Genomic DNA, 23981 nt, shown 5'->3' on the forward strand with positions numbered 1-23981 from the left:
ACTAGGTGCTGATGTCACCTTTGAGGAGAGGCATCTGGGGAGTGTCCATTAGAGGGGCAGGGTAGCTGCGGCTGCTGTGGGTGGTGAGCAAGTGGTTAAGGAGGAAGCCCTGCTTAGTTTGGGGATCCACTCCTCCTGGGAGCTTAAGGGAACCCTCCAGCAGCAGGGTTTCAGGGACTCCCCTTAGTCTTTCCGGAGCTGTTTGAACTGGTACTTAGTACTTTGTTCATCATTCAGCAGACATTTATTGGGCATCTACTGTATGCTAGACACAGTGGTAGGTGTTGGGTCTTTTGAAGTCAATTTGGGGCCATGGGGCATTGGAAAGATACACAGTCAGACACAGTAGGCACTCTGTTAATAACTCCCCCCAAAGTTTATTTTTGTACATTGCTATTGGATTAGAAAAGGTTGGAACTGTCTAACTGGATTCTAACCCATCTACCCCCTGCGAATATTAACAGCCCAGCCACCCCCAAGGGAAGCTGCCTTAGCAAAAGGAACACTTCCAATGATTTCCCTTCGCTATTTTCTAGGACTTTTTTCTGAAGCCTGAGGAGGCTGCCTGGGGTAAATTGTATCTCAAAATAGTAAGATGATGAATTGCACAGTGGTAATTGGAGTCCAAGAATGCTCTAGACCAGTATTTTTCAACCTTTTTACACTTGAGGACTGGTGACCTAGCCGGCCGGAAACGGAAACAAGCACCAAGTAGTTTTTATCTTACTGCACGTAACAGTACAACATGGTAGAGGCAGGTGCTTGATTTCCAAACTCCACCTGTATGATGTATTGAATGCTATGTCAGTCTGTCCAGATGCTGTTTGTCTATTGCGCATCATTTGTAAATGTTCTGGGTGGTTCAAAAGGTTGTTCAAACAAGCCCACAAGTTCCAAGGATACCTAAGACAACCTCAATAGTAGTTTCATTGATGATACAGGCTGATATATGGCAATCATCCTGAGCATAAGTGAATTTGACTAAGATCATTGGCTCTATAATCTTCATACAACATCAGGCTGGTTAACTCTTTCGCAGGCCACAGGAAGTCACCATCTATGCGGGGGAGGCAGGGCAGTGGTGAGGGGAGCTCTGGGCTGGGGTAATCTAGCTTCAGGGCCAGGCAGTGCCTGAGGATGCGCCTGGCCTTTGACTCACCAGTCACACAAGGGGCTCATGTCTCTGCAGAGCCTTGGGTGCTGCAGCCCTCACCTTCCTTTTTTTTTTTTACAGAGACAGAGAGAGGGCCAGATAGGGACACACAGGCAGGAACGGAGAGAGATGAGAAGCATCAATCATCAGTTTTTCATTGTGACACCTTAGTTGTTTGTTCATTGATTGTTTTCTCATATGTGCCTTGACCGTGGACCTTCAGCAGACCGAGTAACCCCTTGCTCAAGCCGGGGACCTTGGGTCCAAGTTGGTGAGCTTTGCTCAAACCAGATGAGCCCGTGCTCAAACTGGTGACCTCGGGGTCTTGAACCCGGGTCTTCTGCATCCAGTCCGTCGCTCTATCCACTGTGCCACCACCTGGTCAGGCTTGCCTTCCTTAAGGATCTCTGTTCCTCCAAGTTAGTGAGTTCCAGGGCCAGTCCTAGGCAATTGAAAAACACTGCTCTAGACACTTGGCACAGTGGAAGACACCATCTCTGGAAAACAGCAGAGTGTGGTGGAGGGGGAAATGGAAGCGAAAGCTCACCCAGTGAGTGTTGCTGAGCTTGTCCTGATGCCAGAGATGTGGATGTGTGGCCTGGCAGCTGTGTGCTAAGGAGGGATTGGAGGGGCAAGGTAGGCAGCCAGGCTCCTGGGTCTCTCTCTCTCTTTTTAAATTTTTTATTGATTTGAGAGAGAGAAACATCAACTTGTTCTACTTATTTATGCATTCATTGGTTGATTTTTGTATGTGCCCTGACTGGGGATTGAACCAGTAACCTTGGAGTATTGGGATGATGCTCAAACCCACTGAGCAACCTGGCCAGGGCTCCTAGGTTTTTCGATTGATTACTGAAATCTTTGAGTTAGAAAAAGTTGTCAGGTATTGCTGTGATGCTTTCAGACCTCTGAGGATAATGGGGAGAGCTGGGGAGAGGACGAGGAGCCAGGCTGTGGTGGCAGTGAGGCAGAACCAGGGCTCAGCAGGGCCAGGGAGCTGGGGGGCCAAAAGGGTTTTAGGATATGGGGAAGCTAGCTGAGGCCTTTCTAAGCTGGGGATACTCTCCTTGGGGTTGTAAGAGCATGGTGTGCTCTTGATCTGTGCCAAGTGTGTGCTGGAGAGGGGTTCTCATGGCGCAGGGGCTGAGGGAGGGAAAGCTGCCCCAGGTCTCAGGTAGAGAATTGGGAGAAATGAAGAGGAGGGAGTGTGACACTGCAGCCACAGGAAGTCACCATCTGTGCCCCCTCTGGCCTGCAGGCTCACTGACCTATAATTAGCTCTGGAAGGCATAAGGTGCTGGCTCACAGGAATAAACATGGCTTTTTGGGTGGCCATGAGTTGAAAGCACTTGAAGGCAAACTTTGAAGGGGTGTCTCCTAGGGCCCCTCAGCCTTTGCTGTCCTGAGACGGGTCTTTGGGAGCTGAGAATGCGGGGGAGGCAGAGCAGGGTGAGGGGAGCTCTGGGCTGGGGTAATCTAGCTCCAGGGCCAGGCAGAGCCTGAGGACGTGCCTGGCCTTTGACTCACCAGTCACACGAGGGGCTCATAGCTCTGCAGAGCCTTGGGTGCTGCAGCCCTCGCCTTCCTTAAGGATCTCCGTTCCTCCAAGTTAGTGAGTTCCAGGGCCAGACAGGCCTTGGCTGGGACTTAGTGGGTCAGAATGCAAGGGGCACACAGGCCCATTGAGGTTGTGCCAAAGGTTTGATGTTTGGTTCCAGGCTACTCAGTCCGAGTTCCTGTCCAACTATTACTTGTGTGTCTATGTTCTCTCAAGTAGACTTCTTGTGGGTTGAGGTTGCATCTTAATGCCTTTTGAGTCTCACATCTGTGAAATGGGAAGAAGAATTCTGTCTCCTTGTGAGGAATCGTGAGGATTGAAGTGAGTTAATATGTGTAACTTACAGCATAGTACCTGGCACATGGTAGCTGTTGAATAGATTATAGCTGCTCTCACAGTTGTTTTTTTTCCTGGGTGATACTACCCCACCCCATTTCCTGTAGTCAGCTTGGATGGATGGCCTTCCTCTTACCTCTGTGCTTTGAAGGGGCTCCCATTCTGAGGCTCCCTCTTAACCCTTTTCTTGGGCACTGAGACTTGAGTGCCTGCTGGTAGCTTGGCCCTGGCCCTGCCATGGGCAGTAGCATGGCTCTAGCCACGCTCTCTTGCAGGGGTGGGGCCTGCCATCTGGTAAGGCAGCGGGGAACCAGCCTGTGTGTGTGACCCAAGTGCCCATCCCTTCTGTTTGTTAGGAGAAGATGGGGGTAAGTTTTGGGAAGCTTAAGAGGCCTCAAGAGTTTTTGTGTTCCATGTGTGTGAGCCAAGAGGCCTATTTTTTGCCCGACTCCTCCCTTCTCCTCACACATACAGACACACACACCCCTGCTCACCTGCAACCCTCTTCTGCGGTTTCACAGCTTGCCCACATATCTCACCAGCAAACACCCCACAAATGCTTTCTCTGGGAGGTGGGTAGTTTTCACCTCTGGATCGGGGCCCATGTGTGTTAGCGAGATGTGCAGGAGCTGAGGAGGCTTCTTCAGGCTGAGATGACAACTATGCTATTTAAAGACAGCCCTGGAGCCAGAAGGAGCCAGGTGTCCCTGCTCAGGGCTGCTCTCTGCTAGCCATGCCGTTGCCCTCTGCGGGGCACTTGGCTCTATGTGGTGGTATTTCGCCAGGGGAAGTGGGGTTGCTACCTGGCACTTGGTTTGGAGAGAGGCTGGGGAAGGACTGGTGGCACTAGGCCAACTTACCAGTTGCCAGAATGACCAGGAGGATTTGGGGAAGGCCAGGTTGGACCAAACAGCCAGCATGTCACAGTGGGCAGCCGGAGAACTTCCTAACCCTTGCCTGCAAAGACTGTAAAACTGCCCACAGGCTCACCTTTGCCCCCCTGCTGGGTGGTCAGACTCCCCTGTACGCATGGGCTCTTCATGCTTTTCCAAGCTCTGTTCATCCATGAGTCCATCCCTCTGAGGTGGGCAAACAGGGTCATGGGTTCCATCACACAGCAGAGGCCTCAGTAGGTGGAGAAAAGCCCAAGGCCACTCAGATGGTCTCCTCGGTACCTACCAGCTCTGGGTCCCTTTCTACTTATGCAGGCTGCTGGGAATCAGTGTCTCCAAGCTCCTTACCCAGCTCTCTGCTACAAGGGGCCCCTTCCCCAGCTCTTCTGCTCTCTTACTTCTTGGGGGGGGGGCTGAGGGAGGAGGAGGGATAAGGGCCTGTCTGTCCTGAGCTTGAAGAGGTGTTGGGGGCCTTTGCGGCCTTTCAGCCTCGCAAATGGAGCACTTGGGGTGCAGGGTCCTGGGCACAGTGGGTGGAGAGATGGGAGGGGTTGCTGTTAGCATCAGTGAAGTAGCAGCTCTGGCTGCTGCTGCTCTGGGGGACTGGCAGGTACCGACCAAGGTGCTACTTTTTGCCTCCATGGTGGCTGTCAGCTTGGGGACAGGACCCCTTGGGTCAGAATGTGTCTGGGAATGTGTGTGGCCACATGTGTGTATATTCTCTGTGGCCCTGTGTCTACGTATCTGCATGTGTGGGAAGCACCCACATGCCTGCTTGAACCAGTGGGCCCTCTAGGAATGGCTGTGGTGTGAGCTCAGGGGTTCTCAAGCTGGCATTCTGACTTCCTGATCCAGGCCCCCTGTTCTTCCCAGGTCATCAGTACTTGGGGGAGGGGGAGAGGATGACAGGTGGGTTCAGATGGAAGAGGCTTGGCTCTTCCCTGGTTCTTCTGCTGGGTTCAGCCCAGTGTCTCACTTCTGACCTCACACTGGGTCTCCATGCATCCTGTCCTCTCCCAGTCTGACAATGGAGGGGTGGATGAGAAGCTGTTCCTGTGTCTCCGAAAGAAGAGGCGGAGGGGCAGGAAGGAAAGCACTGTTAATGGAGCACTGCTGTGCCGGGTGCTTCAAATCTTGTCTCATGTAACAGGAGCTTGATGACAGCTCCCTCTGCACACTGACGGAGGTGGTGGCCTTCCAGCAGTGGGCAGTGAGGTCAGCAGCCGCTGCAGGCAGAGAGTTACCCAGTGGCATGCGGTCCTCCTCCTTACGCCTCTTTAGCTCTGACCACTGAGCATCCCTGTGCCAGGCTTAAGGTGTTAGTGGAGCCCAGGCTGTGCACACACTAGTGTTATGTGGATGGAAGAGAGTCCAAATCTTGAGCAGGACCCCAACCTCTCAGCCCTGTCCCAGCAGACTGATAGCCCCAGTCCACATCTACCCTAGGTCTCCTCAAATTTTCCAGCCATGGATGCAGAATGAAAACCTGTGTGCCAGGTTTCAGAGTGGGGGCGACTTGAGCCAGCGCTCCTCCCTGAATACTGAGCTCAGTGCCAGCCTAGCATCACCAAGGAGCCATGTTGCACCAGTGTTAGGGGAGGACCACCCCGAGAGCCCTTTCACCCCTTCTCTGCCTGCCTCAGCTGGAACGAAGGGCAAAAGCTGTGGGGAGAAGGGCCAGAGACCCTGTCCCTCCCCTTGTTCTCTCCCACCCTAGGTCTCAGGAGGTCTCTAGGCAGCCTGCCACTTGGCTGAATCATTTCTATATTTGGCCAGGGAGCTACATGGATGGGGGAACCACTCCACTGCGGATGCACTTCTGACAGCTGGGGTGGGTGAGCAAGGGACAGAGGCTATGGGGTGGGCAGTGCATTCATCGGAGAACTGAGGAAGCTGAGAAGGGGCTTGTACCAACACCTCCCTCCTTCCTCTCCACTTTCCCTGGCTGCCTGTCTGCCTCCATATTGTCCTCACAGCAGTTTCTTCTTCCATAGACCCTCCAGAGAGCATGGGTGTCACGCTACCCAGTTTGGACTCTACCAGGCTCCAGCGCCCAGTCTAAACAGAGCCTCTTCTAGCCCTGCTCTACCTGTCTGCCATGGCCACATTTGGCTGCTGCCTGCCTGCCTGGGAACGTAGGACACCCAGCCCCAGCCCTGAAAGGTTAAGCCAAGTCCTCTGGTTCCATTCCACAGACGGGCTTTGGGCGTGTGGCCACATTCAGAACGAGAGCAACTGATGCCATGGGAGAAGCCAGGCACACCTATCCGCTCGCCTGGCACTGCCCTTCTGAGACCTGTGCACTGGGCCCCCGCGGAGGTGCCAGCACTGTGAACCCCTCCCCTACCCCCCACGCTGAGAAGACCCCCGCCCACCCCCACCATGTGTGAGGTGATGCCCACAATCAATGAGGGGGACCCTCTGGGCCCCTCCCATGGCACCGATGCTGACGCCAACTTTGAGCAGCTGATGGTGAACATGCTGGATGAGCGGGAGAAGTTACTCGAGTCCCTTCGCGAGAGTCAGGAGACCTTGGCAGCCACGCAGGGTCGGCTCCAGGACACCCTTCACGAGCGGGACCAGCTGCAGCGCCACCTGAACTCTGCCCTCCCCCAGGTAAGGCCTGACCTCTGCACTGCTCCCCTTCTCCTCCACCAGCCCTGCTGAGCCCAGCATCCTCGGGGCCTAAGCTCATGGCATCTCAGTTGCCTATCAGCGGACGGAATCCACAGAGCCTCTGCTGCCCCTCACCTCCCTGCAGAATCCTTTCCTTGTCATTCCAAGCATCTGAAGAAACAAGGAATCTGATGTGGGAAGAAAACCAGCTATCTTGTCCAGCTGCAGTGAGCCCATTTGGCCAGGAGGTGGCACCCCAGACTTGCTGTTGCTCCCAGCCCCTGTTCTTGGACCTGTAGCGTGGGGAGGTCCCTCTTAGTGCTCAGATGAAAAAACAAGAGGCATTCCATAGAAAATTGTAGGCACAAGCTGGACACCCGTCACACTCCTTGGTCTATAGCCGCTGCCAGCAACGTTACCATTTATTGTGTATTATCTGCGTACTCAGCGCTGTGTGTGGAATTGGCCCAGGTCCTCACAGCTCTGATGTTGGCCCTGTTATCACCACCATCTCTGTTTCACAAATGATGCCACTGCAGCTTGAGATTTGTGAGTGGCTCATGGCTGCCCCACTGTGGGGTTGGCAAGGTCTTAAGGAGCCTGGCAGCTCAGGACCCAGGGGCAGGCATCCCCATGAGGGGGCCAGTGTGGGTTCAGAGTCCAGTGCCATGTCCCCAGTGGGGAGATGGGGCCCTGGAGCAGAACTGGAGTGGGAGGTAGCCCATCCCTACCCCCAGAGCTCACAGGCCAGAAAGGAGACAGACAAGGGCCCTAGGGACTGGAAGGCAGTGGATGATGGCCTCGGAGGGCTGTTAGGACAGGACCTGTGACACAGACCGCTGCCTTTAGTGGCCTGTGCTGCGTGCTCTACGTGCATTGGCTCATTGGGTTCTTGTAGTGACACTTGAGGACTGTACCTCTGTCTTATAGATTAGAGGGTGGAGGTCCAGGAGGTCAGGTGATTGACTGTCTGAGGTCACACACTGAGTGGGGTGGAGCTGAGGCTGGATTCCAGCCCCACACCAGGAGCTTCATGAGAGCAAGGATTTTGTCTCTCTTGTCACTGTGTCCCCGGAGAACAGCACAGCACTTGGTATGTTGTGGGTGCTCACAGTGCTTGTGTGTGAATGGTGGGCTTCCAAGAGATGCTCCTACTTCTGTCCCAACAGCTCGGAGAGGGGGAGCAGGGAAGGTCTCTGGCATGGCTTTGAAAGGTGGATGTGATTTACTCAGGTGGTGATGAGGGTTGGGCCCTCCCAGGGTAGGGAGCCCCTGCATCAAAGGTGGGGACACAGCAGGTGGCTCAGGTTGGCCATTTTTGGGCATCTGGAAGAACCATGAGACAGAAGCTGGAGAACCAGGCAAGAAGTTTGTTTAATGCTACAGATGATGTTGTGCTTTGGGCCAGTGCCAGCGCTGGGTCAGCAGGCAGGGGCATCCTGGTGTGGGGAGCCAGGCAGCGCTGTGCACGAGGGGAGGCGAGGAGAAAGCACCCATCCTGTGGTGCTGGTGTCACGGCAGGGGCGTGCCGTCAGCCCCGTGTCCAGGTGCAGCCTGTGTGCAAGTGAAAGCTGAGGACAAAACCAGCACTGGGCCCGCTGCCAGAGCGTGCAGTGTCGGTCCCCTTGGCCGTGGCCTTGATAGAAAGGCAGTAATGAAGGGGTGGGGTCAGAGGGCTTCTCAGGCCTCTGGGCATGAGTCCACGCACTGAGGGGCTCTGGGGCTTTCAGGAATTTGCCACCTTAACCCGGGAGCTGAGTACCTGTCGGGAGCGACTTCTGGAGCGGGAGGAAGAGATAGCGGAGCTGAAAGCGGAGCGGAACAACACGCGGGTAGGCAGGGTGCCGGGCACGTGTATGTGTGCCTGTGGGGTGGACCCCTGGCCAGGCCCCGCACTCTGCCTCATGTCCCAGTGATGGTCAGGCAGTTCCACCACCAGTGCTAGGCTTGGTGTCTTGGAGACAGGGTCCTGGAGGAGGCCAGGGCAGCTGTCTTAGGGTGGTGTTCTGTTGGGACAGCAGTAGTTGACGAACATGCTAGCGGCGCACACGGCTGTGCTCATGTCTACCTGTGATTACGTGGGCCCTCCTGTGGCCCCTGCGTACATGCTTACACCCTCCTCTCACCTCTCTGCTCCTACCAGCTGCTTCTGGAGCACCTGGAGTGCCTGGTGTCTCGCCATGAGCGGTCGCTGCGGATGACGGTGGTGAAGCGCCAGGCCCAGTCACCTTCAGGGGTCTCCAGTGAGGTGGAGGTACTGAAGGCCCTCAAGTCGCTGTTTGAGCACCACAAGGCGCTGGATGAGAAGGTACCAGCCTGACTTGCCCTGCTCTGTGATGTCTCTGTTCTGTACTGAGGGATCGCTCCTTCCAGTGGTGCACCTGGCTCCCTGCTGCTGTGCGTGTGTCCAGGTGCTGCTCTGAGGACTCTCTTGGGAGCTTGCTCTTGGCAGAGCCTCTCTCTGCCTCATGCCAACAGTGGTCAGCCAAATCCAGGCCCCCAGCCTGTGTCTAGTGGGGTCTTTGTTTCCTCCTCGATCCCCTTACCTTCTTACCTTGGGCAGGTGCGTGAGCGGCTCCGGACGGCCCTGGAGCGAGTCTCCACCTTGGAGGAGCAGCTGGCAGGGGCCCACCAGCAGGTAAGCACCAGCCCACCCTTCATTTGCACCTGAGCTGGAAGCCAGGGATGGTTCACCTCTGCCCCACTTGGCTCCCCAACACATTCTCCCTCCTGTCCTGGCTGGAGACTGCTGGTGAGGGAAGGAGGGGACCCAAAATGGTCTGAATATATGGGAGGTTTTTTTGTCTTTGACTCACTGCCCTGGGGCTGTGCCCCACAGGTGTCTGCCCTGCAGCAGGGGGCGGGGGTTTATGATGGAGTGGCAGAAGAAGATGGGACTATGGAGTTGGCACTGAAACACCTGTGGAAGGTGGGTCATGAGAGCCGCATGGCAGGGGTCACGTCTTCCCCCAGGGAGGGGGTGGAAGCCCTGCTCTGCTCTGATCAGTAGAGTAACTGCTTGAGTGCAATTTGGGGCTTTCTCCAATGTTCCCTTCTCTTTACTCTTCCCCATCCCCATTTGCAGAGAAAGCTATACAAAGGTATATGTTTGCTTTAGTGCCCAGTACACAGCAAGCACATAACGTGCTTGTTTATGTGTGTGCCAGCTTCAGGCAAGATCCCTTCTCTCTGAGTCCGTGTTCTTCAGTCACACGCCTCTCTAGGTTACAAGACACTAAGGTAGCAGGTCAATTTGGCAACTTGCTTTTCAAGAGAGTAAGGGTCATTTAGTCATTGTCTGGCATAAGCTCCTGGGATTGGGAGGAAGGCAGATGTACCTGGAGGTGTTCTCAGAGCTGGGTAGAGCTGTTCTTCTGCACACCTCCCTGGGGTGGAGCAGGGGAGTGGGATGTCTTGGGCTCCGACGACAAATGACAGCTTGCTGTCCCTGGAGGATGATATGGGCCAGCTGCAGGAGCTGCAGGAGCTGCTGGAGAAGCAAAACTTTGAGCTGAGCCAGGCCCGGGAGCGGCTGGTTACCCTGACAGCAGCTGTGGCTGAACTGGAGGGGGACCTGGACACAGCCCGCCGGGATCTCCTCAAGTCAGAGGAGCTGAGCAGCAAATACCAGCGGGATCTCCGGGAGGTGAGCAGTGGCACCCCACAGTGCTAGGTGTGGGCGTTCTGCTCTCAGGAGGGCAGCTGCGTGGATGCCCTGGGTGTGTGAGGGCCGAGTGAGCACTGGGGAGTGTAAGACAGCACTAGGCAGGGTCTGGTAGGGGCAGGAGCAGCAGGAGGGATGAGTTAAGATTAGACCCTGGCCAGGCACCCTAGCCGGCCACCAGGCATTGGTGGCAGGGTGGGGGTGCAGACAGGGTGGGGGCAGGGAGAAGCTGACAATCTTCCCACGTGTCCCCTCCTCCCCTGCCCAGGCTCTGGCGCAGAAGGAGGACATGGAGGAGCGAATCACCACACTGGAGAAGCGCTACCTGGCCGCTCAGCGTGAGGCCACATCTATCCACGACCTCAATGACAAACTGGAGAATGAGCTGGCCAATAAGGAGTCCTTGCACCGCCAGGTAACTGCTCCTGGTGGGGTTGTGCAGGCAATTCCTCCCGGTGATGGCCCCGGAGCCCCTGGTGTTCTGCAGGTCACCTTGGGCAGCCAATAACCAGGGTTGCTCCTTGCTTCCTGGCCTGCTGGGCACTGTGCTGAGGCTGGGGGTTTGGAGGGCTCAGTGTCCCTCCCCCGCAACTGTTCCCTCTGCCGCACTTGCCAGTGTGAGGAGAAGGCTCGGCACCTGCAGGAGCTGCTGGAGGTTGCGGAGCAGAAGCTTCAGCAGACCCTGCGGAAGGCGGAGACGCTGCCTGAGGTGGAGGCCGAGCTGGCGCAGAGAATCGCAGCCCTCACCAAGGCAAGTGGCCAGGCCTGGGGCCCTGCCATGTCCCCACAGCTTCCCACTCACCACTGTAGGAAGCCCACCCTGCATCTGTCGGTTGGAAGAGCATCCCTTTCCCTCATCACCCCATGGATGTAAAGAACTCCCAGACGTAGAAGAGACCACTCATGCAAATCATTTTAACAGTCATTTACCCCATGTGGCTCACACTTTGGTTTGTGTCTGGAGATTAGGACTTTCATATCTGGAAAGATGAGGTCTGAGAAGAGAGAGGATCAGTTTGAATTTCCTACAGGGGAGGGGTTTAGGCTGAGCTTGTCTATATCATCAAGCTGAAGTACGCTGGATCTAGGGATCAGGCTGGTTGCTTGAAGGCTGCAGCTTTAGGACAAAGAATGGGGTGTGAGTTTAGCCAGTGGACAGTTAACTTTATGGAGGAGTCATTTGTAAGAAGTGTGCAGCCTGAACACTCAGGTTCTGCAAGGGTTGGGGAGTGCATAATGTAGCATGGTCACTCAGGATATTTTAGGAGTTTCTGCAGCTGTGTGGAGGCTCACCCCGCACCCCTGGAGAGAAGGAAACCATCTCAGGCATTAGGCCCTGGGGTGTCTGGATTCATGAGGCAGCTTGTGGGCTCTGGGGGTGGAACCCGCAGCCTTGTTGTACCTCAGTAGACCCAGGACCAAGTCTGCTTCTGCCCCCGACTGGCTTGTCACCTCAGAAAAGCCATTTCCTCCTTGATCAGGCACCAGTGTTATCTCTGTGATGGCCATATTGTCGCTTTGATGATGTCTTCGTATATGTGATGATATGTCTGTGATGACACCTTCATCTCTATGATGATGGGGTTGGACTTCCAGCCCCCGGGACTGAAGGGCTGGGTAGAGAGGGCACCAGAGGATGCAGATGCTGAACAGTCAGCTCTAGTGTGACCCAGACGTGATAGAAGGATCAACTTGTTCCCATGAGTCATAGCAGCAGGGCTTGAGGACTTTCTGACTTAGGTGAGGGATGGTCTGGAATATCTTGTCAGCAGAAACAAGGGCAGTCCATACGCAGAGTGGGGACCGTTCTGCCGGGGCTGCTGTTAGTTGAGTGCTCATGTGTTGAGTGTCTGCCATGGACTGCCTCATTGCATCCTCACAGTAACAGGCATCAGGGTGGTGTCAGCCACTGGTACGGTGGCGGGAACAAGGCCACGGAGGTCCCACAGTTGGGTGGAGTGGGAGCCAGGTTTGGACCCAGGTAGTCTGGCTGGAGTCTGTGCCCCTGAGTGCAGCCAGCTCTTCTGGAGGCAGCTTGTTCCTTCAAGTGGAGATTTTTCTGGAAGCATGTGGAGAATCTCCAGCCTTGAGAGGCTAGCTCTGAGATGTCTAAGGCCCTGAACAGGAGCAGGAGTGGGAGAACCTGGCAAGGGCTGGTGTGCCTGGGCAGGAAGGCCGGGTGATAGCAGTTCTGCTCCACTGGCCGCAGAAGGGTGGCTGGGCTCCATTAGTCCCTGAGGACAACCCCAAGACCAGCCTGGCCCCAGGACTCATGAGACAGGTGGCCTGAGCAGTAGGGCGGCAGGTGCAGCTACACTGACCTGTTCCTGTCCCTAGGCTGAGCAGCGGCACGGCAACATTGAGGAACACCTGCAGCAGCTGGAGGGCCAGCTGGAGGAGAAGAACCAGGAGCTTGCAAGGGTGAGGCCCCCTCTGCCCACCAAGCCTCCCAGGACCGACTGTGGGTGGGGTGGGAGGAAGTGGGCATGGAAGGCCCAGGCCAGGGCCAGGGCCACAGGGGGAAGGGGGAGGAGGTGATCTGAGAGCTGGAGAGAGGGACTTCCAGAGCATGAGAATCTGGCAGGTGAGCAGGGCAGACTGGCGGCTCCCGGGAAGGGTTGCGGGATGGCCCAGGGGTATCCAGTATGATGTGGGCTGCCATGCAGGTGCGCCAGCGGGAGAAGATGAACGAGGACCACAACAAGCGGCTGTCGGACACTGTGGACCGGCTGCTGAGCGAGTCCAACGAGCGCCTGCAGCTTCACCTCAAGGAGCGTATGGCAGCGCTGGAGGAGAAGGTGCCGGGGGCGGGGCCACGTTGGAGAGGTTAATAGGGGGCGGGGCCAGACGGGAGAGGTTAATCAGGGGGTGGGGCCGCCCTGCCGGGCTTCCCGTGTACACTGCCTGCAGTGATGTTGGAGGACAGACCCAGGGCCAGGTGCTGGCAGAGGGTAGGAGGGCGGGGTCCCTGGCTCACAGCTGTACTTCCCCAGAACACGCTGATCCAGGAGCTGGAGACCTCCCAGAGGCAGATCGAGGAGCAGCACCTTCATAAGGTACCAGCTGCTCACAGGCCTGGGGTGGCAGCAGCTGTGCTGTGTGCCCGGAGCTAGTGTCTGGCACAGAGCAAGCCCACTGATTGGTCCGTGTGCACGTTATCACCAGTCCTCACTAGAGCCTGCCACAGTAGGTGTATTACACCTCCCTGTAAAGGAGAAACAAGGCCACAGTGTAGGGCACAGAGTGGGCAGCAGAGACTCAGGGCCCAGGGAGGGACCCGCCAGAAGGACTTGGTGAGGCCTCAGGCCTGGTGGTTCTGGGCAGTGTCTGTGAGGTCTAGGGGAACGGACCCTCTGCTGCCCAGCCTCAGGCGTCATGCCAGGTGTGCAAGGGCTCTGCAGTCCTGCTCCCAAAGCCCCTACCCACGCAGACCCCTTTTCTGGCCCTGGCTCTACCTGCCCACTGCCCACCTCTGCTCTCTCCTCAGTTGGACTTTGTCTCTGTGTGATCTGTGGGCCTGGCCTGGGCCCTGGCTTTGCACTTCTCAGTGCATTCTGCTGCTTCTCCCCAACTCTGCCGTCCTCTTGTCCCTCTCTCCCTCTCTACCCCTCCCTGGCTCCACCCTACCCACCCCGGGTCTGCCTGGCACAGGGCCGCCTGTCCGAAGAGATTGAGAAGCTGCGCCAAGAGGTGGACCAGCTGAAGGGTCGAGGGGGGCCGTTGGTGGATGTCGTTCACTCCAGGTACTGGAGCACGGGAGGCTGGGTGTGCTGGGAGGGGTCCCGGATGGACCCTGAGGAGAAAGACTTCCTCCCACCCAAAGACCACCCAGCACCTCAGGGTCCTCCTTTTGTCCAGGGCAGACATTGAGGCTGAAGAGCTTGGTCAAAGCTGCCCACTCATTGGGAGCCCCTGAGCTTTGAGGGATGCTCCTTCCCCAGGCCACGGACACAGACCAGGCCTCCTGCTCTGTTAGAGGAATCCCCTCCCCCACCAGAAGGTCTGCTGAGTCATATCTCGCCCACGGCCCACCCACGGAGTGTCTGGTTCCCTCTAGTTCTTTTGAGATGCTGTCTTCTTGGTCTGCAGGATTGCTGTTTGAACTGAGGACTGCCTAGGTCCAGGGGGCAGGCAATAGTCAGAAAGTTAGTAGGAAAGATTGAAATGAGGGATCAAGTGCGGCCCCCTTTTCCCCAGAATTTAAGAAATGGAGTTTTTCTGATGCTTGAGTTAGGCCTACGTTGCAGGGAACATCTGGATTTTTCTCCATATTTTGTGAAGCAGTTGTCATGGTGCTGCCCTTGAGCCTGCCCTTGGCTCTCTCCCAGAGGCAGGATGAGGAGGAGACTGAACTTGGTGAATCCAATCACGGTTCACAGCTCCTGGTTGTCTTCTCACCAAGCAAAGCTGTTTAGAGCAGAGCCCTTCAGGCAGCAGGGACTTCAAAGCAGGGACCTCAGAGCAGGGACATCAGCTTCCCTGCAGACGGGTTAAAGGAAGCCGGTCTAGTGTGTGGGGGTAGGGTGGAGTTAGGGAAAGGTGCTCAGTCTGTGGGCATCGGGCAGGGAAACTTGGGTCCGTCCTCATGTGCGACAAGCATTATTGTGTGGGAAGCAAGGACGAGATAATAGTAGTTGGCACTCTTCTGACTTCTTCCTTCATGCAGGCTGCTCAGGAGAGACCAGCCCCCGAATTAGACATGGCACAGGGTACATCAGCTATTTGCCACTGCTTGTTTTCTGTAGTGGTTGGGAATTATTGGCTTTGACTGTAAACACACTGAGCCCATCATAGAACTGGGGCTGCCTTGCAGGGAGCGAATGGGAAAAGCAGAAACCTCCCTTACCCCCCAGCTACCTGTGGAATGTGTCATAGGCCCACCTGTCTCTTTGATCCGAGCTCACTCACACCTTCCACACTGGGAAGGCTTCCAGACATTGCAGAGGATCGTCACTGGGCTCCTAAGGTCTCAGGTTGGAATAGACCCCTGGCGCAGCCTATGTCTCTAGTACAGAGTCAGAGCCTCCCAAGGCTTCCTGCAAATGGGGAGTGTGCCTGGGTGGAATTTCAGCCAGGACTCAGTCCAGATTATGGGGACACCCAAGGAAAGTAGCTGGGGAGATGAGCAAGACACAGAGACCCTCAGAGTTGAAAGGACCTGAAGAGATAGATCATGCCTCCCAACCCCTTGGTGCCAGGAGCCCTCTCTCTTGTCTGAGGGCCAGGGAGCCTCCGAATGGATGCTTTAATGGGGACCTGAGCTTTTTTAAGGTCACCAGTTGCGTTGTAAGGCAGCTCTTGCCATTAGGAGGTGGTGCTTCTGTTAAAAGCAAAGCTGCCTCCCTCACCTCCTCCTGGGTCGTTCTGACCCCTGGAACACCAAAGACTCAGCGGAAGGCTTGCCCCTATAGCAGCCCTGAGCACCAGCAACAATCTGTCCTGCTAACACTTGTCTTTGAAGCCAAAGACCTTGACTGTGGGTGTGAGCTGGGCTCAGTCTTTGTCTTCTCTCCCTGCTTCCCATGCAAGGTCGCACACGGGCAGCGCACTGGACCTGCGGTTCTCCTTGAGCACAGTGCCCATGGGCCTGCGCCGCCGCTACTCGCTACGGGAAGAGCCTGCCAAGGTGAGGGGTGGAGGGTGAGGGTGGGGGACCTCCTGGGAGTTTGGGGTCAGTTTGGCCTTGTGCCTAGCTCCTGTTTCACAGCCGGCTGACGTGTGGTGCAAATCCCCCCCCTGGCTCCCCCTCAGTGACAACTGCAGCCCTGGGTGGGGCCTCGGCAGCTGCAACAGCTGTGCCCCCTTGCCCCCCAGCCTCCTGGTCCCTGAGGCCCCACTGAAGCCTGTGCACGTGTGCCTGGGTGTGCAGGCGTGTGGCCAGGGCAGGGGACTTGGGCAGGATGGAGTTGGCATGCTTTCTGGAACAAAGCTGTGGTTTGTGGGGGAGACAGGAGGGATGACAGGTTGGCTGGCCCTCAATGGCACCTGGAGTTTTCTGAGGAGCTGCTGAGTCCACGCTGAGTCTGCCTGGGACCTGGAGGAGCAGGAAGGACAAGGGGCAGTATGGCTGCTGCCTAGCCCTGTGAGGGTCCACCTGCTCTATCCTGAGCCCAGGCCTCCATATGCTCCAGGGCACCAGAAGATGCAGACAGAGAAGGAAGGACTCCTAGTCCAATGGGGGGTCACAATCTGAAGGCATCTCTCTCTCCCCTCACCCTTCCTTCTGTTCATGAGAACACAGCTGCTGCCCAGGGTCCTCTCTGCCCCTGGCCTGTCCTTTTCCTGGCTTTTCCGCCTGTCCCAGCTTGGTTCTGTGCCCTCTCTGACCTTCTGTCCACCAGAGAGTTCTCGGAGATTTTTGAGAAGCATCCTCTTGTCAGGGTTGACCAGGGTCCTGCCCTGTGCAAATTGTGGGACACAATGTGACCCTGGCTCTCATCACTCTGTGTTACCAGTACTTCCTTTGGGCCAGATGCAGTGCTAAGTGCTTTAATCCTCACAACTGCCTGTGAAGTGGGTTCTTTCCTCACTTTACAGATGAGGAAACTGAGGCAGAATGCGACTAAGCAGCCTCTCCGTGGCTGTACAGTTAGTATCTGGTGGAACATCTCTGTGTGGAGTCATTGCTGACCACTTTGCTGTCCAGCTCCTGACACAGTCCAGTGGTATTTCTTAGACTTGGATGTGCAAACAAACCACCCAGGACTCTTGTGAAAATGCAGATCCTGCACCCATAGGTCTGGTGTGGGGCCCGAGCCTCTGCCTTTCTAACAAGTGCCCAGGAGATACTCCTGCTGCTGTGGTCGGGGTGTCTGACTGCTCCTCCTTGTCCCTCCGTCTTTGCTTAGGACTGGAAGCCGTCTCCACTGCCCGGCGTACTGGCCCCCACAGCCACCTCTGCCTTTGACAGTGACGCTGAGATCTCCGACATGGATGAGGATAGGCCAGGGGGTCTGGCAGGCTCCGTGGATGTTGTCTCCCCCAGCGGCCACTCCGATGCGCAAACCCTGGCCATGATGCTGCAAGAGCAGCTGGACGCCATCAACGAGGAGATCAGGTGGGGCCACTCAGGAGTCTGCATGTTCTCTGGTCTCTTCCAGGTGCCATCGCCTTGGGACCTGCAGGTGCTGGCCCTGGACTTGCCAAGAGGCAGGACTTCAAGTGGACTTCCTGGGCTAGGGAGGCTGTGCACCTGCAGCTTCTGCAGCCGACGCTGAGGGTGCAGCCCCCACTCTTGGCTGTCGTCAGTCCTGCCCCATCTTGGGGAGGCAGCATCATCTCCACTGTACAGATGAGGGACAGGACCAGAGAGGTTAGCTGGTTTGCCTAAAGCAACACAGCAAATGGCAGAGCCAGGACCCCAACTAGGGTCTCACCGTCCCCCACAATGGGACAGGTACTTGACTGCCTTTGCAGAGAGTTTATTCCTGTCTGTGACAAACATCAAGGGAAAATCTGAGCAAGACAACATCAGAGCTTTTCAGGGCTGCAGGACCTCTGGTTCTGTGGCTCCTACGCTTTGGATATCACCTCCCCCCCCCACACCCCCCAAAGGTGCTGACCGAGGACGGCCAGCTTTCATTCCTCCAGGTAGGACAGTCACGTGGCTTCGCTTCCTCTTACAGCCACTCAGCAGAAGGCGGGACGTGTAACACCCCAGAGGTGGGACGACACACTCCTGAGTGAAAGCAGATCCTGTTCCTCAGCTGACCTCTTTACATCTCTGTGCCTGTGTGTGCGTGGCTGCATGGTGAAAGTGTGTGTGCACATGGGTGACAGCATGTATGTGTGTGCATGGGTGACAGTGTGTGTGCGTGGGTGACGTGTGCCCTCACACTCCTCTCTGAGCCCCCCTCACTATTATTATTATTATTATTATTATTATTTCTCATTTTTCTGTGAACAGAGGTCAGTCAGCATCAGTGTAAGGTCCTGTGTTTGAGGATGTAGCCCACTATTCACATTGGGAAACTGAGGCCAGAGAGCCACATGCTGGCTCAGGGTCACCCCTATAGTTGGTGGTGGGTTGAGAATTCGATGGCCAGGGCAGTTCATGGCTCACTGACTACATCACCTCCTTCCCCAGCTATGGCTGGGGAGTTTTGTGTGTTAGTGCAGCTCACAGGGAAGAGAAGGTTCCTCAGTTGCATCAGAATGTGTCCAGCAGCACAAAAACCCTTGCGTCCCACTGGCCTCACCGTGGCTGATGTTGAGGTTCTGCTGCCTCCCAGGATGATCCAGGAGGAGAAGGAGTCCACTGAGCTGCGCGCAGAGGAGCTTGAGACCCGAGTGACCAGTGGCAGCATGGAGGCCCTCAACTGGACCCAGTTGCACAGACGTGGCCCCATCCCCACCTCTCTGACGGCCCTGTCCCTGGCCAGTGCGTCTCCTGCATTCAGCGGCCGCTCTGCACCTCAGTGTACCTCCCGCAATGCTACCCAGGACCTGGACCGAATGGGGATCATGACCTTGGTGAGAGTCTCGGGACAGTAGAGGAAGAGTCCGGTTGTCCCTTGGCTCCACACTGGGTGCTGGCAAGGGCTCCTGGCATATCAGGCCACTGGCACATCCTGGTTTGGGAAAGGGTCCTCTCCCTGGATGAGCGCAGGGTGTAGGAAACCCACCACTGCTCACAACCTTTTCCTCGGAGGTGGCCCTTGTTTGTGTTCCCAGGCTTCTTTGTCTGCTATGATATGCTCTCTGGTTGGTGCAAGGCACTGAATTCTATCTTCTCTGAGACCTGGGGCTCCCCTCCAGGTAGATGTTCAGGCACTTGAGCTGAGTCTGAATTCACACTTCACTCTCTTCCAGCCCAGTGACTTGCGGAAGCACAGGAGGAAGCTGCCCAATGGCCAGGTCCTACAGGTCAGTCCCCCCGCCCCCCCCCCCCCGACATCCCCGTGGCCCCAGGGGCCCCCCCCCCCGACTGCGCTTCTCCTGCGGTCCCAGATCTCGCCCTGATCCCCTGATGGCTTCACTGTCTGTTCAGTCACCAGTGTCTCGGGAACAGAACCGAGAGGATAAAGCCACCATAAAATGTGAGACTTCTCCTCCTTCCTCACCCAGGACGCTGCGGCCCGAGAAGCTTGGCCACCCAGCCCTGAGCCAGGAGGAAGGCAAGAGGTAAGGGGAGCAGCCCCATCCTTCCGGGTGTCTCAGCACCTCATCACCTGCTCTGATAACCTCCCACACATACCACTCTGACACTCACTGTAGATTCTTTCTGAGGTCTGACCTCCACCCTTCCTGCTGTAATTTATGTGTGTTTCTCCTCCTTCCCCCTCCTGCAGTGCTTTGGACGAGCAGGGCAGCACCCCCAGCAGCAGCAACAGCAGCCAGGACTCCTTGCACAAGGGCTCCAAGCGCAGAGGCATCAAGTCCTCCATCGGCCGCCTGTTCGGGAAGAAGGAGAAGGGTCAGCTGACCCAGCTGAGCCGGGATGGAGCCACAGGTCACGGTCTGTACCCCTTTCCTGAGATCGGGTTTGAGTAGAGGGCCAGAGGCAGGAGGGCATGCTTGGTCTGGCTGCCACTGCTGCCCACAAGGGCCACAGTCAGGCCTGTTGTTCTGCAGTGGGGACGGCGGTCTCCCCTCCCTGGATGGGGACTCCCACACCTAGTGTTGGGCCACAGCTGTCAAGGGGGTTCCTGTATTGAGTGCGAGGTTCTTCCAGCTTGGAGGTTTTCTCGTGTGCTAGGGACCTTCACGAGGTTCTCTGTTCTTTAGGGGAGTCAGTCTGATTAGAACCCCTAGTCCCTCTGGTCTCCCAGACTCCACACTTCCTTATGCCTCGTCACGGTGTGTGGACACCGTGTCCGAGGGAGTGCCTGGTGTGGAGCCTGACATCCTAGCGCCTCAGGATGTGCCGAAGGTGCAGTCTGCTGGCCTCCCTCCTGCCTCCCACCCTCCAGCCTCCCGCCCTCCGGCCTCCCACCTCCCGCCTTCCCTCTCAGCCCTTTGCGCAGCAGACACTTCCTGAGTAACTGCACACAGGCTCATGTTAGGTTCAGTTCTTCAAGGAGCTCTAATGCAGAGGTAAAAATGAAGAGACAATTCCAAGACAGTGTAATGATAGTGACATGCCCGGGGTGCTTCGGGAGCCCAGGCTCAGCCAAGGCGCGCAGGAGGCCATGGGAGCAGTGTCCTCTGCCCACAATGCTGGGCTGGAGCTTGAAAGTTTAGTAGGAGGGGCAGGAGGTCTGAGAAAGGAGAGGCCGGGTATGAGAGTTCTTTTTCACAGTTGGAGGGTGGGGGCGTGGCTCAGAGGCTCAGCTGGGGCCAGGGTGTAAGGGTATTGTAAACTCAACAGAAGAGGGTTATAAGCCCCCCGAGGCAGTGGGGGGCATTAACTAGTTTCTTGCTGGAGAGGATCCTGATCAGAGGAAAGGAACCTTTGAACCTGATGCATAATTGCACAACCCTGCCTTCCTGCACCCCAGACGGTGTGACTCAGAGCACAGAGAGCTGAGCTGGGAGCAGAGGGGGCAGAGGGACACCTCTGTTCTATGTGGGAGCCGCACAGGGACAGGCAGAGCAGCCAGCCCTCTGCACAGGGTAGTTGAGCCACTGCAGACCAGGAGCTGGGCTGACCAGTGGAAGAGGCTTTTGTGTGAAGCCTTTTAGGTGAAGTTTCCTGTTTTTCCGACCATGTTGGCACAGAAACCTAAGACAGCATCTCACTGGTATCTGGGCTGGCCAGAGCTGCTGCCCTTGCTGAGCTCTGGGCTTCGTTCAGGTGGTCATTGGTAGGAGAGGACAGACTTATGTGTGTTTGCTTTGAGGTTTTGGCAAGTGAGGGCACTCTGAGAAGGAAGCTGTCTCCTCAGCCCAACCTAGGTCAGGAGAATCCTCTCTGAGCCTCGTGGCCCATCGTGTCTGGTTCTCTAGGTCTCCTGTGCACTGTGGTTTGGACTGTGTGCTTTGAGGGTCACACAGTGTGACTCCATGATGGAGAACACCTCTAGGGCTGGAGCTCAGGGGCTTCCTGGGCTGGAGTGGCACCTGTGAAACCACTCTGGGATGGTTTGGGTGCTGGGACGCCAAGCAGAGGCTACCAGGGAGTTGTGGGTGGTCCCATCAGGCCCTGGAGTTCATGTGCTGGGGAGCTTCCTGATGGTCTGGCCCCCAGGCCTGGACAAGCAGAGATTCCAGCTGACATGTCATCACTTCCCTTCTAGTTCTGCTAACAGACTCCGAGCTCGGGCTGCAGGAGCCTATGGTGACTGCCAAGCTGGGGACCCAGGCAGAGAAGGACCGGCGGCTGAAGAAGAAGTAAGAGCCACAGGCCAGGCTGGGCACCACCCACTGCCCATCCCCTGGGCTGCACTAAGGTGGCCAGAGCCTAGCAAGTCCCTTTCTGAACCGAGATGACCTCGTCCTTGTGGACATAGGAGGCTGGGGGCTGTGACTCTGGCAGAGCAGACCGAGATAATGTATATGTTGGTCGTGTACAAACAAAATGAGAGCCCCTCGCCCGCAGGAATGGAGCGGTGTTTATGCACCCCCTTACTGTTGCACTGCTTCAGGCACAGAGCAGTGGTGGCAGTTCAAGGGTGGGGAGCAGGGGAGTTCCACACTAGGCACAGCCCACACAGTCCCTGGGACTCAGCACGGTGGAGAGACAGGGAGGATAGTTGAGTCTGTTCCTCTTCCCATAAGACACCAGCTGCTGGAAGATGCCCGCAGAAAAGGAATGCCCTTTGCCCAGTGGGACGGCCCTACTGTGGTCTCCTGGCTGGAGGTAACCTCGGCAAAGGGTCTGTTCAGGGTCCATGGGTGGGCGAGGACCCCTTGGGCAGAACTTCCCAGCATGCTTCTCCCCTGCCAAGTGCAGTGTGACCTAGCACTTGCCTGCCCTCATGCCCAGCAGCACATAACCCCTGCCTTGGTGGACAAGGGCCACCAGTCATGGCTGAACGATACTTGCAGGCCACCTGACTTCCTGCAGGCTGTTTCTGGGAGCTGGCCACCCAGGTGGGGCTGGGAAAACCCTTTCCCCGTCCCCTTCCCTGTCCCCTTTCCCGGCCCCTTCCCAGTGCCCTTCCCAACCTCAAGATTTTTGTCGTCCATGGGAAACATGGGCACACGGTGAAGGTCATCTCCACATTTGTTCTTCTGAGACCGTGGCTGAGGCCTGGCCTTGCCCTAGCTCTTGGGGAAGGGGTTGAGTGACCCCCACACCTACGCCTGCAGCTCTGGGTGGGGATGCCAGCCTGGTACGTGGCAGCCTGCCGGGCCAACGTCAAGAGCGGCGCCATCATGTCAGCCTTGTCGGACACGGAGATCCAGCGTGAGATCGGCATTAGCAACGCGCTGCACCGGCTCAAGCTGCGGCTGGCCATCCGGGAGATGGTGTCACTGACCAGCCCCTCCGCCCCGCCCACCTCCAGGACCGTGAGTGGCCTTTCCGTCTTCCAGGATGGTTTCAGAGGCCCTGGAATAGCTCTGTGAAGTCTCCCTTGTTTGGGGAGATGGTAGCTGCATTCTCTCCTTCCTTCCAGTCCCCACAAAGGGCTCTGCCTGGTCTGCATGGGGTGGTGCTCAGTCTGCCCAGTTTCTGCCCACCCCACACCGCCGTGGCTCCCTTACCACCTGACTCTGCCATCGTTCTCCAGGACAGGGCTCTGCGGTTCTGTGCTGTCAGATGGCGGTGGCCGAGGGAGTGGGTGTTGTGGACTCTGTCCTGGTCCCCCAGCCTCTCCATGCCCCCCTCCCTGGGGTGGGCAGCCCTTGTCCCACAGCTGCAGCATAAATGCCAGTCCCTGAGGAGACACTGGGTACCCGTCCCTGGGCTGGGCACTATGTTAAGCAGCATGACACTGAGCTGGACAGTGGGCAGAATGCTGGGTTAGGCTTGTGGAAGGACCTGGGAAGAGACCTTTGTCCTTGTCCTTGGGGGTCCCAGCCAGATGGGGACACCTGGGGAGCCACGTGCAGAGGCTTCCTCTCTGCTTGCAGTCCTCCGGGAACGTCTGGGTCACCCATGAAGAGATGGAAACTCTGGCGACGTCCACTGAAACAGTGAGTCAGCCTGAGTGAGGGCTGTGACCCTGTGGAGGAGGGGAAGGTCATGGGAAGTTGACCTTTGTGAGGCTGGCATCCCTGAAGTGGGACTGAGTTTGTTCTTAGGAAAAGGGTTGTTGGGGAAGAAGTGTGGCAAAGCTGTGTGTGTGTGGGGAGGCCCATTGCACGGTCACAGCTCAGCCCAGGCCGTGGGGGCTTGAGCTGCGGTGAGGAGAGCTGTGATCTGCGCAGGGCCTGGAGCCAGGGTCCTGCCTCGCACTTGAGCCCCGTGCAGGGATGGGGGGTGGGCTGAGCTGTGGCCACACACACCTGCTGCCCTCTCAGTGAAAACATGGCACACACCAGTCTCCTGTTCTCTTTCAACCTGCCGACACCCATGCAGCCTCTGGGTGCCGCACCCTCTGATGGGGCCTGAGGCACATGCCGCTGGGTTTCTGACTTGGCCCATTTCCCTCACGCTGCTCGGTTCCTGCTAGGACAGTGAGGAGGGCAGCTGGGCTCAGGTAAGACACCCTTTGCCTGGGATGCGAAGTTCAAGGCAGCCTCTCCCAGCAGGCACTTCTCCCGCTGAGTCCCCTCCCTCCTCATCCCCTTTAGCTGCTGCCCTGGCTTCTCAGGTTGGCAGGTGAGGTGTCCTGGAGGCCTGTGCCCCACATGTCTGCCTCTTCCCCCAGTTTGACTCCTTTCAGGAGTCTTGAGACTTAGGCTGGAAGCCTCCTCTTCCCCCCTTGGGGTCAT

General features: G+C 56.9%; 1 protein-coding gene across 5 annotated transcripts in view; it reads left to right on the forward strand.

Annotated features, from left to right (window-relative positions):
* PPFIA4 (PTPRF interacting protein alpha 4) overlaps positions 1-23981 on the forward strand; it is a 33806-nt gene that overhangs the window by 870 nt on the left and 8955 nt on the right. For 3 of the 5 annotated variants that reach the window (XM_066239622.1, XM_066239637.1, XM_066239645.1), the window contains exons 2-24: positions 5935-6556; positions 8287-8388; positions 8700-8864; positions 9120-9194; positions 9396-9485; positions 10011-10202; positions 10489-10635; positions 10837-10971; positions 12558-12641; positions 12887-13018; positions 13214-13276; positions 13872-13963; positions 15750-15846; positions 17069-17277; positions 18452-18692; positions 19032-19085; positions 19210-19343; positions 19511-19677; positions 21398-21491; positions 21879-21960; positions 22413-22613; positions 23178-23240; positions 23720-23746. In XM_066239622.1, coding sequence (XP_066095719.1) covers positions 6323-6556; positions 8287-8388; positions 8700-8864; positions 9120-9194; positions 9396-9485; positions 10011-10202; positions 10489-10635; positions 10837-10971; positions 12558-12641; positions 12887-13018; positions 13214-13276; positions 13872-13963; positions 15750-15846; positions 17069-17277; positions 18452-18692; positions 19032-19085; positions 19210-19343; positions 19511-19677; positions 21398-21491; positions 21879-21960; positions 22413-22613; positions 23178-23240; positions 23720-23746 — 2880 coding nt within the window. In that variant the 5' untranslated portion in view covers positions 5935-6322. The remainder of the gene's footprint in view (positions 1-5934; positions 6557-8286; positions 8389-8699; positions 8865-9119; positions 9195-9395; positions 9486-10010; positions 10203-10488; positions 10636-10836; positions 10972-12557; positions 12642-12886; positions 13019-13213; positions 13277-13871; positions 13964-15749; positions 15847-17068; positions 17278-18451; positions 18693-19031; positions 19086-19209; positions 19344-19510; positions 19678-21397; positions 21492-21878; positions 21961-22412; positions 22614-23177; positions 23241-23719; positions 23747-23981) is intronic. The other 2 variants (XM_066239631.1, XM_066239652.1) reach the window with 1 other exon arrangement.

This window comes from Saccopteryx bilineata, chromosome 1, assembly GCF_036850765.1.
Source record: "Saccopteryx bilineata isolate mSacBil1 chromosome 1, mSacBil1_pri_phased_curated, whole genome shotgun sequence".
NCBI classification, from domain to species: Eukaryota; Metazoa; Chordata; class Mammalia; order Chiroptera; family Emballonuridae; genus Saccopteryx; species Saccopteryx bilineata.